The 15,208-nt window shown below is 35.6% G+C and overlaps 1 protein-coding gene across 3 annotated transcripts in view; it reads right to left on the reverse strand.

Annotated features, from left to right (window-relative positions):
* Positions 1–6,641: 6,641 nt before the first annotated feature.
* The window catches only part of SRFBP1 (serum response factor binding protein 1), a 67,732-nt gene continuing 59,165 nt past the window's right edge, over positions 6,642–15,208 (reverse strand). For 2 of the 3 annotated variants that reach the window (XM_019964657.2, XM_070793267.1), the window contains one exon: positions 6,642–14,187. In XM_019964657.2, coding sequence (XP_019820216.2) covers positions 14,003–14,187 — 185 coding nt within the window. In that variant the 3' untranslated portion in view covers positions 6,642–14,002. The remainder of the gene's footprint in view (positions 14,188–15,208) is intronic. The other variant, XR_011567596.1, reaches the window with a different exon arrangement.

The following is a 15,208-nucleotide window of genomic DNA, read 5'->3' on the forward strand; positions in this document are numbered from 1 at the left end:
ATAAAGATGATCATTAGAAAGAGGAAGGACAAGAACTTTCAGATTGTATACATAGCACATACAGACCTTAAAATTTTGATAGGGCTTATAAATTTCTCCTTTATCACAGGTGGTACCTATGATTTAAAAAATAATCAGAACTAGTTCACACTTACTTCAGACTTGAGCTAAATTGTTTATTGTTGGTGTATGTGAAGACTGTGAACTTCTGTCCATAAGAGAGCTAAGCTAAACAAAGAATATTCATATCATGTTTAGTTTAAAAATAAACACAAATAACACTCCACCATTCACTGATCCTCTAAGTTTTGGCTGTCTTTACTGAAAAACATCCTTTTAATTATATCCTGAAAACAGCATGGAGAATGACTTTCTTTCACAACCAGTTTTCCCTTGAGGGAAAACTCATGTTCAAAGTACAAACAACATTCCAATTTCCAACTTAAGGCTACTTAATTTCTGCACAATAATGTCATATTTAAGACTACTGAGCTTGCTCCTGTTCATATCATTTCTTCTGTAGTTCCACATTTTAGGGCCATCCATGGAAAGAGACCCATCATTTTATATAAATAACTACAGAACAACAATGAGAACACTTCTGAAATACAAATACCTTCCAGGTTACAAAAAAATTTCTAAAAGGAATCAAAATTAATATTCCAAGACAATTTTTTGAAATAAAACCTATAAGCTGATTTTAAAATCTGTTGCTAAAGAAAAGATATAAGTCTTGCTAAGAAAATTCTGAGGAAAAAAAAAAAAAACCTTGTTAAGTAAAAACAGCTACTCAGTGTCTAAATAAATTACAAGGCTATAATAATTTAAAATGCAGTATTTGGTCAGAGAAACAGATAAGCAGCCAAGGGAGTGAGTCTATGAACAATGGACTGAATATTAATATACAGTGACATTTCAAATCAGTAGAGAAGGACAGACAACCCAACTATTCAAAAAAGGCATTAGAACAATATGTATTTTGGAAAAACTAGAATAGTAAGGTACCAACCACACATACGTTTTACAATAATTCTTAGCTGCAGTAACAGCTAACACTCTAAATCTCAGTGACATAACCAAATACTTACTTAGCTCTTGCTCATGTGAAGTTCAATCGGTGGCTGGATACAACCAAGCAGGGACCCTGGCTGATATTAACAGAAATTTCACCATCTTGTAAATCTGTCTTGTAAGGCTGCCCAAAATGTTTAACATCTAGCTGGAAAACAAAGAGAGAAATGTGGAGATTCCCTGGAAAGTTCTATGGGGAAGGTGAAAATCATGTACCCACATTCTTCTGGCCAGCATTTGCCAACTTCAAGGAGGCTGGGAAGTGTAATTTAGACAGGTACCTAACTAAAAGAAGAAATAGATTAAATGAACACTTAGCCAGTTTCTAACATAGTATGTCCTTCTGGTTACCAGGTGCCCTACCTCATAAAGCATACTCCCTCCTTCCCCAAGAGAGAAAACTCAAAATTCCATTCAGTTATTGCAATCAGCTCAAAGGCCAAGATCTCTGAACGTGTGGTTCTTTCCACCAGTTCTGGATATGGCCACTTGAGGTTCCAGTGATACTTGCACTAACAATAAAGTTACAGAAATCTCTCTATTGCCACCAGACCCACTTTACAACGATAAAGCATGGACAGGAGGTTTGTGATATAAATTGCCATCTGGTAAAAGGAATACGGGAGACACACAGAAGGCACTGGTTATGATATTCTTCTGGCAGGCATTTTGAGATCCCTCTTTCTGGTAGTGGGCCACTTTCCTGATAGCAGCTTTTCTATCTAGAAGGAACTACTTATACAGTGTTCTTCATAGCTCTGAATCTACCTTTCTGGAGACTGTTTGGTCCATTACTACATTTGAAATAAATGATGGGGATATTGACTTTCCTGGGAGCCTTTAGTTTTTGCAACTCATCTCTTCTCTAAGCAAGTTTGGGATCCCCCACTCATAATGAAAGAAAATTCAAAGGCTACTGAAATCCAGACTTCCAATTTTGTTGGCATTACAAAAAGGCAAACCACTATTTTTGAGGGAGAGGTATCTATTCACTTACATATGCTAATAGTATCCTTCAAAGTTCTTTCCTAAATATAATTCTCAAGCCCAACTTATTTTTTCCATTTGCCAACATGGCTTAAAGCTATCATGCTTAGGAGGAAATGCCACATCTTAGGTCTGTGTAGACCCAGAAGTCTCAGTGGACATTTGTCCATTATCTCTTATTATTTGGGACTAGAAGTCATGGCTTTTTCATCTTTTTTTTTCTGCTTTCGAACTAACAGATTTTTGCTAAATCCCATTTTCCCCCCCCATCACCCTGTTAAGTCCAGAGTAACAATCAACACTCAATACCACCATTCCATTCTCCAGCCTCTCTCCTTAGTACTATGAGGTCAATAAACACGTCATCTACCTTTTAAGCAATTGCAAATAACCATTTAAAAAAATGTTTTGTCATTGCATGCACAAATCTCCAGTTTTATAGCCTTGGATTATTAGTTTCCATCTTGACTGTATAGTGGACCAATGCTAAGTATATTTTGGATTTTTGTCATAGGAACATTCTTTTTCTAGCAACAATTTCTGTATCAGAGTAATACTTGTACTACAAAAAAAATTCTCACTGGTTTTACACAAAGATGTTTGATAGAGGCTAACTTAAGTCAATTTGGCTTAAGTGGAGGGAAAGGTGGTAAGTATGATTTCCACAGTTATTGCGGTTCCCACATTGATGGTTATTTCTTCATCTTAAAAACAGGGTCCTCTACTGTCTCCCCAGGACTTGACACCTGAGGGTGAAAAGAAGGGTAGAAGATAGATGACAATTTCCTGGGGCAGATCTAGAAGTAGTTTATATAATTTTCACTCATATTCCAATAATTAATTCTTGTTACATGTCCCCAACCTAACTTCAGGAGAGGCTGAGAAACACAAATTCACTGTAACTAACTGGTGTGATTATTTAGCAGTTTGCCCATCAGGGTAAATTCCAGAAATATTAAGCTTGAAAGGTAAACAAAAACCCATAAAAGTTCTAGAGGAAAATGTAGTATAATTATTTAGAGATGTCAAGAACTCTAAAGGGTATGGGAATTCCATAGGTCTACACTGGGCACTCAGGAGAAAGACTGGGGACAGAGCAAAAACTGTTGTTGATGGTGCAGGCCTGAAAGAGGAGAGCTACTACTGAAGCAAGGACACAAATACCTACAAGATCCTTCTTCCTTACTGAGAAAAAAAGCCTTAAGCCACAATAAGGTCGTCAAACATTGTTAACCAGAACACAGGTACAAAGACTTGCTGTGGGCTGGGGAAGGGTAAAAGGAAAAATACGAAAAACAAGAAACAACTCTGCATCCCCAGGAAGGGTCAAGGCTTCACCCAGATCTCCTAACTTGGGAAGGAACAAGAAACTCCACCACAGATACAATGACTGTTTAACTGTCACAAGCAAAAGGGGCAGGATCACTGAGAAAGCCACAAACCCAAGATCCAGTCATGTTTAACTATGAAAACCAGAGAAAAAAAAATTTATAGTGTGAAAACTACAGAAAAACATTGAAGCATCAAGAGCTCAAACAGTTTTTTCCATGAGTTCTTTTTGAGGAATCTGCTAGAAAATGAACTTTATCCAACAAAAGATGACTGAGAAAACTTGAGCAATTTAGCTTTAACATACTTAATTGTAAATCTAAGCCTAAAATGAAGGTGGGGATAAGGGAACAATATGTTATATAATAATGCTCTATGTTATGTGTTGTATCTCCTAATGAAGTAAAAACAACAAAACTAAAAACTGGAAGAGAATGCAGATGGAAGGAGGAAAGTAGAATAAACCCATTAGTTGTGGTTTAGGCAACAAGTGAAACTTAAGAGATGTCACTGAAAATGGATAATACAGATTGTGAATTTAAAAAAAAAATACAGGACTAAAGGCATTAAATAAAGGTAGAAGCACAAAGATAACTACCAAAACGGAAATACTGGCTTTTCTAAACATCAAATTTAGGAATCTCTTTCTAAAAAAGAGAACATAGCAGACATTATGGAGAGGAACAAAATGAATATAATAATTATTGCCTGAGAGGATGAGAAGGTTGGACAGCATCAATGACTCAACGGACTTGAAAATGAGCAAACTCCAGGGACACAGTGAAGGTCAGGGAAGTCTAAAGCACTGCAGTTCATGGGGTTGCAGAGTTGGACTTGACTGAACAAAAATAGCATAACATAATCTGAAAGAGTTGAAAGCAATCATATTCATCTTATTAACAACTGTGAAAGGGTTTAATTTGATTATACAGAAAGATTTTCAAGCTGGCTCATAAAGGCTCAACAAAATGCTCTTTTCAAGAGACATATCTGAAACAGAATGATTCAGAAAGACTAAAAATCAAAGGATAGTCAAAGGTGTTTCAGACAAATGGAAACACAAAGAACACAGGGACAGCAAAATTGATATCAAAGTAGAAAGAAAGTAGCAGAGTAAGATTTTCTAACTATGATCCCAAATGTATATATAAAAATTAAAATAATAGTAAATACAGAGGAACCAGTACATCTGAATACATCAAATAAGTGATAGACAAACATGATGGAAACATGAATGACAAAAATCAAGACAACTGACAATGTATGGGGCTATTTTTAATAAAACTACATACACATTTACCTTCTAACCTAACAGTATTACTTCTAGGAACTTACTTCAAAGACACCCTCCAACAATATGAAAATACACAGTTGATTCATATTTTATTTGAAAATTGCTTGCAGTTGTAAAATATGAAAAATAACCAAAGGCTCATACATGGTGGTGGTGGTGGTGTAGTTGCTAAGTCGTGTCCGACTCTTGCGACCCCATGGACGAGCCTGCCAGACTCCTCTGTCCATGGGATTCTCCAGGCAAGAATACTGGAGTGGGTTGCTATTCCCTTCTCCAAGACTCATACATAAGTGAGTGAATAAATAGATCTACTCAATGATGTGTGATGCTATTGCTATTCTGTAATGGCTTAAACAAAAATAAACATAATCTAATAGTTCTAAAGTCTGACATGGGTCTCAGTGGGCTAAAATCAGAGTTTCAGCAGGGCTGTGTTCCTCTTTAGAGGCACTCAGGTAGGGTCCTTCCCATGGCTCATTCAGGTTGTTAGCAGAATTCAGTTTTTTGAGGTGGTAGGCCTGAGATTCCCATTTTCTTCTTGATGTCAACGGAAGGCTTCTAGAAGCCACCAGCTTTCCTCAGGTTGTGATTCTTTCTCTGTCTTCAGAGCAAGCAACAGTGGATACAGCCCCTCTCACACACCTGGCCATGCTCCAGGTGCTGTGCACTACATCCTCAATACTTTTTTGTTCCTAGCAGTTTGAACCTCTTAATCCCCTTCACCTATCTTGCCCTTCCCCCACCTCTCTCCCCTTGGTAACCACTAGCCTGGTCTCCATATCTGTGTCCATTTCTATTCTGTTATATTCACTAGTTTTATTTTAAAGAAGGAAGACCTCTATGGACAGATCTGTAGAGATTTACAGAATATGTTGGGTTGGCCTTTGGTTTTTAACTAAAAATAAGACACATTTTTCATTTTCACCAAGAACTTTATTGAACAACACATTCACTATGTTGTTCCACTACCTTCTGGCATTTTTCAGGCAACTTTGTCATTCCATCATCCCAAAACTTTCTCTCTTTTTGAGCAAAGAACTATTCCAGGTGCCTTTTCAGTCTTCTAGGAAACGGAAGCTTTTTGCATTAAGAGAATTTTGTAAAGACTGAAATAACTGGACATGTGAAGGTGCAATGTCTGGTGAAAATGGTAGATGAATCAGAACTTCCCAGCCAGGCTTTAACAGTTTTTATCTGGTCATCAAAGAAATATGCAGTCTTATGGTAAGCTGATTATGCATTTTCTGTTGACTAATTCCAGACACTATTCTTTGAGTGCTTTCAGTTGGTCTAACTGGGAGCAATATTTGTTGGAAATAATCATTTGGTTTTCCAGAAGGTGCTCATAAGAGGACTCCCTTTCAATCACACCATATACACAACATCACCTTCTGTGGATAAAGTTTGGCCTTTGGTGTGGTTGGTGGTTCATTTTGCTTGCCGCAGGATCTCTTCTGTTCTACAACATTATACAGTATTCACTTTTCATCACTTATCACAATTTGTTTTAAAAACACAATATTTTCATTACTTTGAGGTAGAGAATTGCATGCAGAAATATAGTCAAGAAGGTTTTTTCACTTATGTGGAACCCAAATGTCAAAGAGATTAACTTGGCCAAGTTCGTGCAAATTATTTTCAACACTTGAGTTGGATATTCTGGGTATGTTGGCTATCTCCTGTGTGGTAAAATATTGATTATTCTCAATTAATGTCTATTTGATTGCTATCACTTCAACTGGTCTACCCGAAGACCATGGAAGATTTTTCAGCGAAAAATGTCCAGAATGAAACTTTGTAAACCATTTTTGACATGTCTGATCATTCACAGAACCTTCTTCATACACTGTACAAATCTTTTTCACATATTAGTTGTTTTCACCTTTCTTGAAATAATAAAGCATAATATGCCAAAAATGTTGCTTTCCCCATCTTCAATATTAAAATGGCTATACAAAAATTCACCAATTTTGATAAGTTTTTAATGCATGCTGATATGACAGCTGTCACAATATAATCTAACAAAATTGTTTTGAACAATGTTAAGGACAACTAAGCATTAACAAGAGCCATCTTATGGAAAAAAACAAATGAACTTTTGGACCAACCCAACATTTTTAAATGAAGAACGTGAACGTGAAGTTGCTCAGTTGTGTCCGACTCTTTGCGACCCCATGGATACCAGGCTTCTCTGTCCATGGAATTTTTCTAGGCAGGAGTACTGGAGTGGGTTGCCATCTCCTTCTCCAGGGAATCTTCCCAACCCAGGGATCAAACCCAGGTCTCCTGCATTGTAGACAGACGCTTTACTGTCTGAGCCACCAGGGAACTCCTTTTTTAAATGAAGAAACCAAGGATTATACAAGCATCTAGAAAATTTCAATTTTTATGTAAGAAAGGGGAAATAAAAAATTAACATTTATTAGTCTGCAAATAAAAACACAGGAAGAATACACTAAGGATGAATGAGGCTGATTATCTACATGGGGAGGGAGGGCTTGGGGTGAAACGGAAATAAACAATTTGAAGAGCAGAGCTGCCACTTCTCTGAGTATACTGTTTTATGGAGCTCTTAACATACAGAACAATATTAACGTTTCACATACATAAAGAAAAAAGTAAATACAATTACCAAGGATATAGAAAATAATCCTTAAAATAAAATACAATCAGAAATATTTGAACTAAAATGCATTTCAAATGAAGTACTATATGGAAGGAAGAAGAGTGGGGGAAAAAATACACTAACCCAGGTAAAATGTTATTATTATTTTAAAAAAATGAGATATAATTCACATACAGTAATATGCATCCTTACAAAGCATACAATTCAGTGGATTTTTGTATATTCACAAAGTTGTGGAACCAACACTACAATATCCAATTTCAGAACACATCCAGTCCTTAAAGAAATGTCACATCCATTAACAGGCACTCCCTATTCCTCTCCCCCTCAGCCCTTCTCAGCCACTAACCTACTTTTGATCTCAATGGATTTACCTATTCCAGACATTTCACATAAACAGAACTCTAATTCATCCATGTCACAATATGTATCAATACTCCATTCTTTTTTAATGACTCAATAATATGCCACTGCATGTATATACCATTTATCCAGTCATCAACGGATGGATATTTGGGTTCTTTCCTCTTTTTCTCTATTATGAATAATGCTCCCGTGAACATTTGCATTCAATTTTTTTTCCTTTAAATATGTTTTCAATTCTCTTGGGGGTACACCACTATACTGGAAATGTGGGGTCATATTAGACTCTCATTATGCCTATATTAACACACTTGATGGTATCCCCATGGATCTTCAAGAGTCTACTAACTTTCATTATTTATTTTCAACTGATGAATTGTGAGCTTCAGTCAATCCTTCCTAACTGCTCAAATGTACTGTCGAACCCGTGTGTTGACATTTTTGTTTCAGTTATGTATTTTTCAATTTCTAAAATTTTTTCTTTCTTCTTTATAATTTCTATCTCATTACTTATATTCTCTATTTGATAAGAATAGTTCTCAAACTTTCTCTTAGACTTTTAGTATTGTTTCCTTTTGTTCACATTTAAAATAGCCTATTTAAAGTTTTTATCAAATAAATTCAAAGTCTGGGCCTATTTGGGACAGTTTGTATAGACTGTTTTTTTTCTCCTTGTATATGAGCCATATGCTGTGTATGTGTTACAACATTCTGTTGAAAACTAGACATTTTAAATAACAATGTATGTTGCAACTCTAAAAATCAGATATTCTCTTCTCCTTAGGGTTTGTTGTTGCTATTTTTTGTTGCTGTTTGTCTAGTGACTTTTCTTAACTATTTTTGTGAAATCTGTATTCTTTGTTGTATATGGCCACTAAAGTCTCTGCTTCATTTGCTTAGTGGTATGCTAATAACTGGACAAAGATTCCTTTAATGCCTGGAATTGATACTTCACTAACTTTGTTGAGAGCCTGTGTTGGGGTACACCTTCAACACTTGGCCAGGAAGTTGACAATTCCACACTAGCCATCACTTCCCGCTTATGTAGAACTCCCAAAGTCAACCAGAAGTGAGGGTTTAGGGCCTTCTCAACACTTTCCTGAACATGCACATAATCCTGTCATTCATATGACTTTCTTAATTCCAGGAAATATGTCAAAACTTATCAAAGTTCCCAAGGACAGTGAATTTTCCAGATTTCCTTTTAAACTGTTTGATTAACTTCTGTCTTTCCCAACTTATTCACTGCCTTGGGAAATTGTGATGTTAAACAATTGCCTCTAACTGATTTCAAAAAGTGATCTCAGAAAAAAGGCTTTTCACATTGGGCAAGCTCTTAGCCAAGTTAGTTAAAGACAGAATTGCCATGGGGTGTTCCAGTGAACTACCTTACTGGTCAAATAAAGATAATTCTCAGGGAATTTGAAAAAGTTCTGAAAAAGTTCCAACCTTCTTCTGGCTCCTCCAGTATCTGTCAGGCTGCAGGTTTTCATCATGATTGTGGGCTGCTGATTTTCAAGACACCATGGACTTGGGGAGTGGGGAATGAGAATAGAGCAAGTTAAAATGTCACAAAGATACTCTATCAAGTTTCAGCCATTTTTAATAAATAACAACCCTTAGTAAACTTTTGGTTAATTCTGCAGTTCTGAAAACGTCAATTTTGACACTATGAACAGCTTTCTCCACTGCTTTTAGAGGAGAAAGGTAATTCTTGGATGTCCTTAGTCAGCCATTTTTGCTAACAATATCCCAGATAACTTGCAAACTTAGTTTTGAAACCATATGCCCTCAGGCTAAAGAAAAAAGAACTTCAAACATAAATTAGTTTGGCTAATTTATTTAGCCAAATATACTTGTGTTTTGCAGAGGTATCAACCAGCAATTTTGAACTGAACTTCTGTGTACTCTGGGGCTGAGAAAATAAATATATTGTGGAAACTAAGAAACCACCTTCCTCACTACTACAGAAAGGACTTACATGCCAAAAAAACACAGGAAACAACTTGAAGGGGCTTCCACTAAGCAAAGTAAGGATAAACCAAGCATCGATATAAAGAACTTCTATTTCCTACCATTACAAAATAACAGGAATTAGATTTATTTTTCTATATTAAACTAGAAAACTGGACAAAACAGATGTGAAACAAAGGTTTCAGGCAATGGACAAAGAGCAGTACAGGATATTAATACCTGAGAGAAAACACAAATGAGTGCTCTAAGTGCACAGCTCACTGGTTGAAGAGTTTCCAAATTATAATGCAAGAGGAAGGGACATCAAAATAGCGCAATAGCTTTACTTAGGAGACAGTTCAAAGTTTAGGTAGGTTTATGTGACTAGAATTTGTGAGGCAAAAAAAAGAGGAAAGAGATGCACAGAGAGGAGGAAGCGCTCTGGAGGTCTATACAATGATTCCCTGAAATCAATCATATTAGACCGATCTGCATAAAGTATATAAAGAATCTAACAGGGCCAGGGGAAAAAAGTCACTAGACAAGAATTAGTGGAAACATCCTAACATAGGTCCAGATACAGTCTGCTTTCACCAGACACAACAGAAAAATTTCCTAAGAGACAAAGAATTAGGCAGAGTTCTTAGAATGGTAATGCCTCAACAGTGGCACCAAATGAGCCCCAGACCAAGATTTCATAACCTTGGTACTGCTGAAATTCTGGGTGTGGTACTTATTTCTTGCATATATAATAGAATATTTAGCAGCATCCCTGGCCTATCTCCACTAGATGCAACATTGTTCCCAGATGTGACACTCAAAGTATCTCTGCTGCTGCTGCTAAGTCACCTCAGTCGTGTCTGACTCTGTGTGACCCCAGACAGCAGCCCACCAGGCTGCCCTGTCCCTGGGATTCTTCAGGCAAGAACACTGGAGTGGGTTGCCATTTCCTTCTCCAGTGCATGAAAGTGAAAAGTGAAAGTGAAGTCGCTCAGTCGTGTCCGACTCTTAGCGGCCCCATGGACTGCAGCCTACCAGGCTCCTCCGTCCATGTGATTTTCCAGGCAAGAGTACTGGAGTGGGGTGCCATTGCCTTCTCCACAAAGTATCTCTAGGCAATGCCAAATATACCTTGTTGGTACAAACTGCCCCAAGAGAATGACTGCAGACAAGATCATTAAAACAGCTATTAATATTCCAGGAAGTAGAGAAAATCATAAACATGATACAAAGAAAAACAGAAATTTTAGTAAAATCAATAACAATGCACTACAGGGTTAAATGTAGAAGCAAAATGTATATAAACAATAGTACAAAAGCTTGGGGAGAAATGTGACATTTACTACAGTAAGGTGTTTGGATGGTATGTAAAGTAGTATAAATACTACTTGAGATGTATACTATAATAAATCTTATAATCCAATGATCGATAAAATGAATAAAAAATAGCCAATTAATAAAAAAATAATAGAAAAGGAGAAAAGTACCCATGAGATAATACTGAAATACATTTAAAAGCTCAACTAACAGGAAAAAAATGTAAGATTCTCCCTTATTCTAAAAAGCCATCTAGTAAGTATAGAAAAACAGTGAAATAAAAAAAATCATAATTTAAACCACTATAGCAATAATTATTTCAGGTTAAGAATTATGAATGAATGTTAAAACTAGTGCATGAAAGTTTCAAGACAGTTTCACACAGTCTCAAAGTATCTCCCCATAAGATAATTATTCATGACAAAGAGAAAATAGTAATCCTGCAGTGGAAAAACCATATAAATACCACTTAAAACAAGTAAGCAGAGTTAATATCACCAGTAAAGGCCCAGCCATATCAACATCATCACCTAACCTCAGATATGATGCAACAGGACAAATGCAACATTCTTTCTGCAACATTCCTGCCAAAAGTACATAACTTGAACATGAAAATGTGAATATTAGACAAGCCCAAATAAAAGCACACTGCAAAATAACTGATGTGCATTTTTGAAAAAGGTCAATGTCATGAAATCTTAAGACAGACTGAGGTACTTTTTCCAACCAAAGAGAGATAACTGAATGTAAGGTGACAACTGGATGTAAGGCTTGATGCTGGATTTTTCTGTTGCCATAAAAAGACACTGGGACAATTGGCAAAATCTTAACATTTGATAACTGAAGTGTGGTAATACAAAAGAACAAAGAATGACTTTGTTTTTAGAGAGAGGCTGTAAACAGCATAGAGAAAAAGAAGAAATGGTAAAAGGATGAGAGGAAGAGAGCAGATGGAGAGGGAGACAGGGATAAAATGAGGAAAAGAGAGATGAAGGGATAAAGATTATAAAAAAGGAAGGAGAGAAAGGGGAAAAGGGAGGAAAAAAGGAGGAGAGAAGGGAGTATGAGAGCCAAAGATAAAGTAGATACAGAAAAATGTTAATATTGGGGGAATTCGGGTGACGGATGCTGTGCAGTAAAGAACCTGGCCTTGCCCAAAGAGAGAAATGGCCTTTGCCTTCAGTTTCTTGAGGCACTCTATGTCATACCTGATAGGAGTGTCCTTGTTTAGAGCAGGGGTTGGCTGCACTACAAAAGACCTCATTTAGGATGAGCCTTCGGGTCATATGATATTATCAATCTATCTGAAACCATCACATGGGCAATCAACTGAGCATGTCTATATATGAAAGATACAATAAAAACTCTGGACACTAAAACTCCAGTGAGCTTTTCAGATTGGCAACACTGTACATATTGATGCAACGATGGTAATGCAACTTGAGGACAACAGAAACATTGCTTTTAGAACCCTCATGGACTTTGCCCTATGCATCTCTTCCCTTGGCTGGTTATAATCTGTACTCTTTACTTGTAATGAACTATCTGTTGTTGTTCAGTCACTGAACTGTATAATGAACTGTAACTAGGAATATAATAGGTTTTAGTGAGTTCTGCAAGCACATGTTTGAATCTGACAGTATTTGGGGAGCCCTCCCCTGCAATTTTCAAACCTGCAGTTGGTGTCAGAAGTGAGCAGTCTTGTGTGGCTTCTTTCTTCTAACTTTGTAGTCAAACCCTAACTCCTTGAAGTTAGGGTTAGAAGTGTTGGGTCGATGAATAGTGCGCTCAACCTCATGGTTTAGCTAAATCTGGGTAGGGACAGAAACATTATTTTTCAACTTTCTTAGAGTCGTTTTTCATAATTAAACTTTCAATTCAAATTAATTTCAATGTGACATAATTTTGTATGTAACTGTAAACAAACTTAAAAGAAAAAACAAATTTTGCATTTAACACAGCAAAAATAATTTTATTTCCGTATAACCTCTTGAATTCTACTGCTTTAGTTATCTAAACTCTTTAAGCATTTGAAAAAGATAAAAATGACTTTCCAGAGTTCCTGAATTCCTACCACCAGAAAGCTTTATTTCATCATTAATAGGATCAATGCATAAAAACATAGAATTTAGTTAGCATTACTTAGTTAACCAAGAACTTGAATTTCTCCCAGTAGCAAGAAGTGAAACATTTGAAGGGATTTTTAAAATTCTGTTTTCCCTTTAAATAACAGTACTATGAAATATAAAGCAGTCCCATCTTCAGTGAGTTATAACCTCTGCTTAGCTATCAGTGAAAATGCTTCTGTAATTATATCTCCTTCAGAATTTGCTCTTGTAAATTCCAAACCTATGATTCCTCAAAAACTGTTTCTATAAAGAACACATGTCTAGTATGTTATATATTTATGATTTTACACAAATTTTATATGCAGTAAAACCAATTTTTGGTTGGTTGCAACATTTGAACATGAATGCTGCCCAAATAACTAAACATAATTCAGAAATCCAAAAATTTCCTTGGAAACTATTTTAAACAGTCAAAAACTAAAAAATTACAAATAATTAAAACTATAATAAAAACTAATATTTACTTATATAACTTATTATCTGTATACCCATAATAAAAGTTATCATCTTAGTTTTGCTAACAAGAGTATCTTCCAGTAAAAATAGTCTGTTTTAAATAGCTACACTTTCCTCATATTTTTGCATTATTATTTTAAATATCACTCAACATTTATTTTCAAAGTAACGAAACACAGAGCTGACCTAGTGAAATACACTTCGTGATAAAACCAAATGAGAAAATGTGAGATAGCTATCATCTCAAAATTCTTTTATAGAGGGACAGCAGTCTAGACATATTTAAAATTAAGTATATACTTGATCAACAGAAGCTTAAACGTACATGAACACACGTAAAAAAATAAAGACAAAATCAACTCATTTCTATAACCCATTCAGAGACTTACTTAAATATATATTTTAATAATGAGCTAGTTTAAAAAATAAGAAGAAAATCAAATTTAGACAGAGAAGTTAACAAAAATATAGTACTGATCAATCATCAAAAGTAATTTTTTTCCCCTGAAACACAGCAATTTTGGATTGCTGTTCTTTTCGCCGCCGGCTTGCTTCCCATGAAGGATGAAGAGGCAGCTGTGATTTCTGTTTTGTATTTTCAAATCCTCTTTGTGCTTTCTTATTAAACTGATTCTTGTTCTGAGGTTCAATGTGCTGAAAATCTGTAGGAGAAAACAAAATTAATGAAAACTAAGTCTACACATAAATAGCATAGAAGACAAAAACATTTTATCTTCTCAAACCAGTATTTAAGGAAGAAATTTAGTTTTACTTACGTAGAATACCTCATACTGTTAAAAAATCTAAGCCCTACTGGAAACTTTGAACTTGAAATACACATATGGCCAGTGATTTTGGGACACATGCTTTCTGTTGTCAATAAATGTTTGTTGCATGCCTCCTAGTATATGCTGTTCTATCTTTTTACATTGACATTAAGGAAACAGTCCAGACAACACATAAGGAAACAAAATTTTAAAAGTGGAGTATTTTGTATTTTTAAAGGAATATGATTCATTGGCATATGATATCTGTGTGTGGAGCAATGCAGCCAGAAAACTCACATGTTTTAACTAAAATATTGAATTCAACAGTGTGGATAAGTGAGCTGTTTAAAGGGCTATTAATTGATTCCACTCCCTTCTGTTACTGAACAAAAAATTTGTGACTGCAAGGTAACTGCTATATCTACTCAAATTTAAGACACTGTTCTTTTTGACCATAATATAAGTTATCCACCAAATATGAGGGTGGCAATTTGTAATCTAGCTCTTACCTCTTTCATTATGAGAAACTTCTATTACATTATTTTGAACAAAGTACTGGGAGACATACGGGCCTGGATGGACTGAATCAATGCACATTTATAGGATCAGAAAGACAAGGCAAAAAATTTAATACCGATTTATTAATCAGTCCTAGGGGTGCATAATTTCTCCACTGCTAGTTAGCCATCATTGTCAAGAAGCCTTTTAAAGATCTTAAAAAGTGTCATAATGTTATTGAAACAAGTGTACAATTGGGATAAATTTCCAAAGATCACTGCACACAGATTCAAAACATCCCATATCTTGTACAAATCACATGTGCTCTAGAAATCTGTTATAATACTCCAAGAGTGCCTATAGTGATAAAGAGTGAAGAATGAAAATGTTAAATGAAACCATTTCATGTAACTTAAAA

Source organism: Bos indicus, chromosome 7, assembly GCF_029378745.1.
Source record: "Bos indicus isolate NIAB-ARS_2022 breed Sahiwal x Tharparkar chromosome 7, NIAB-ARS_B.indTharparkar_mat_pri_1.0, whole genome shotgun sequence".
Taxonomy (NCBI): Eukaryota; Metazoa; Chordata; class Mammalia; order Artiodactyla; family Bovidae; genus Bos; species Bos indicus.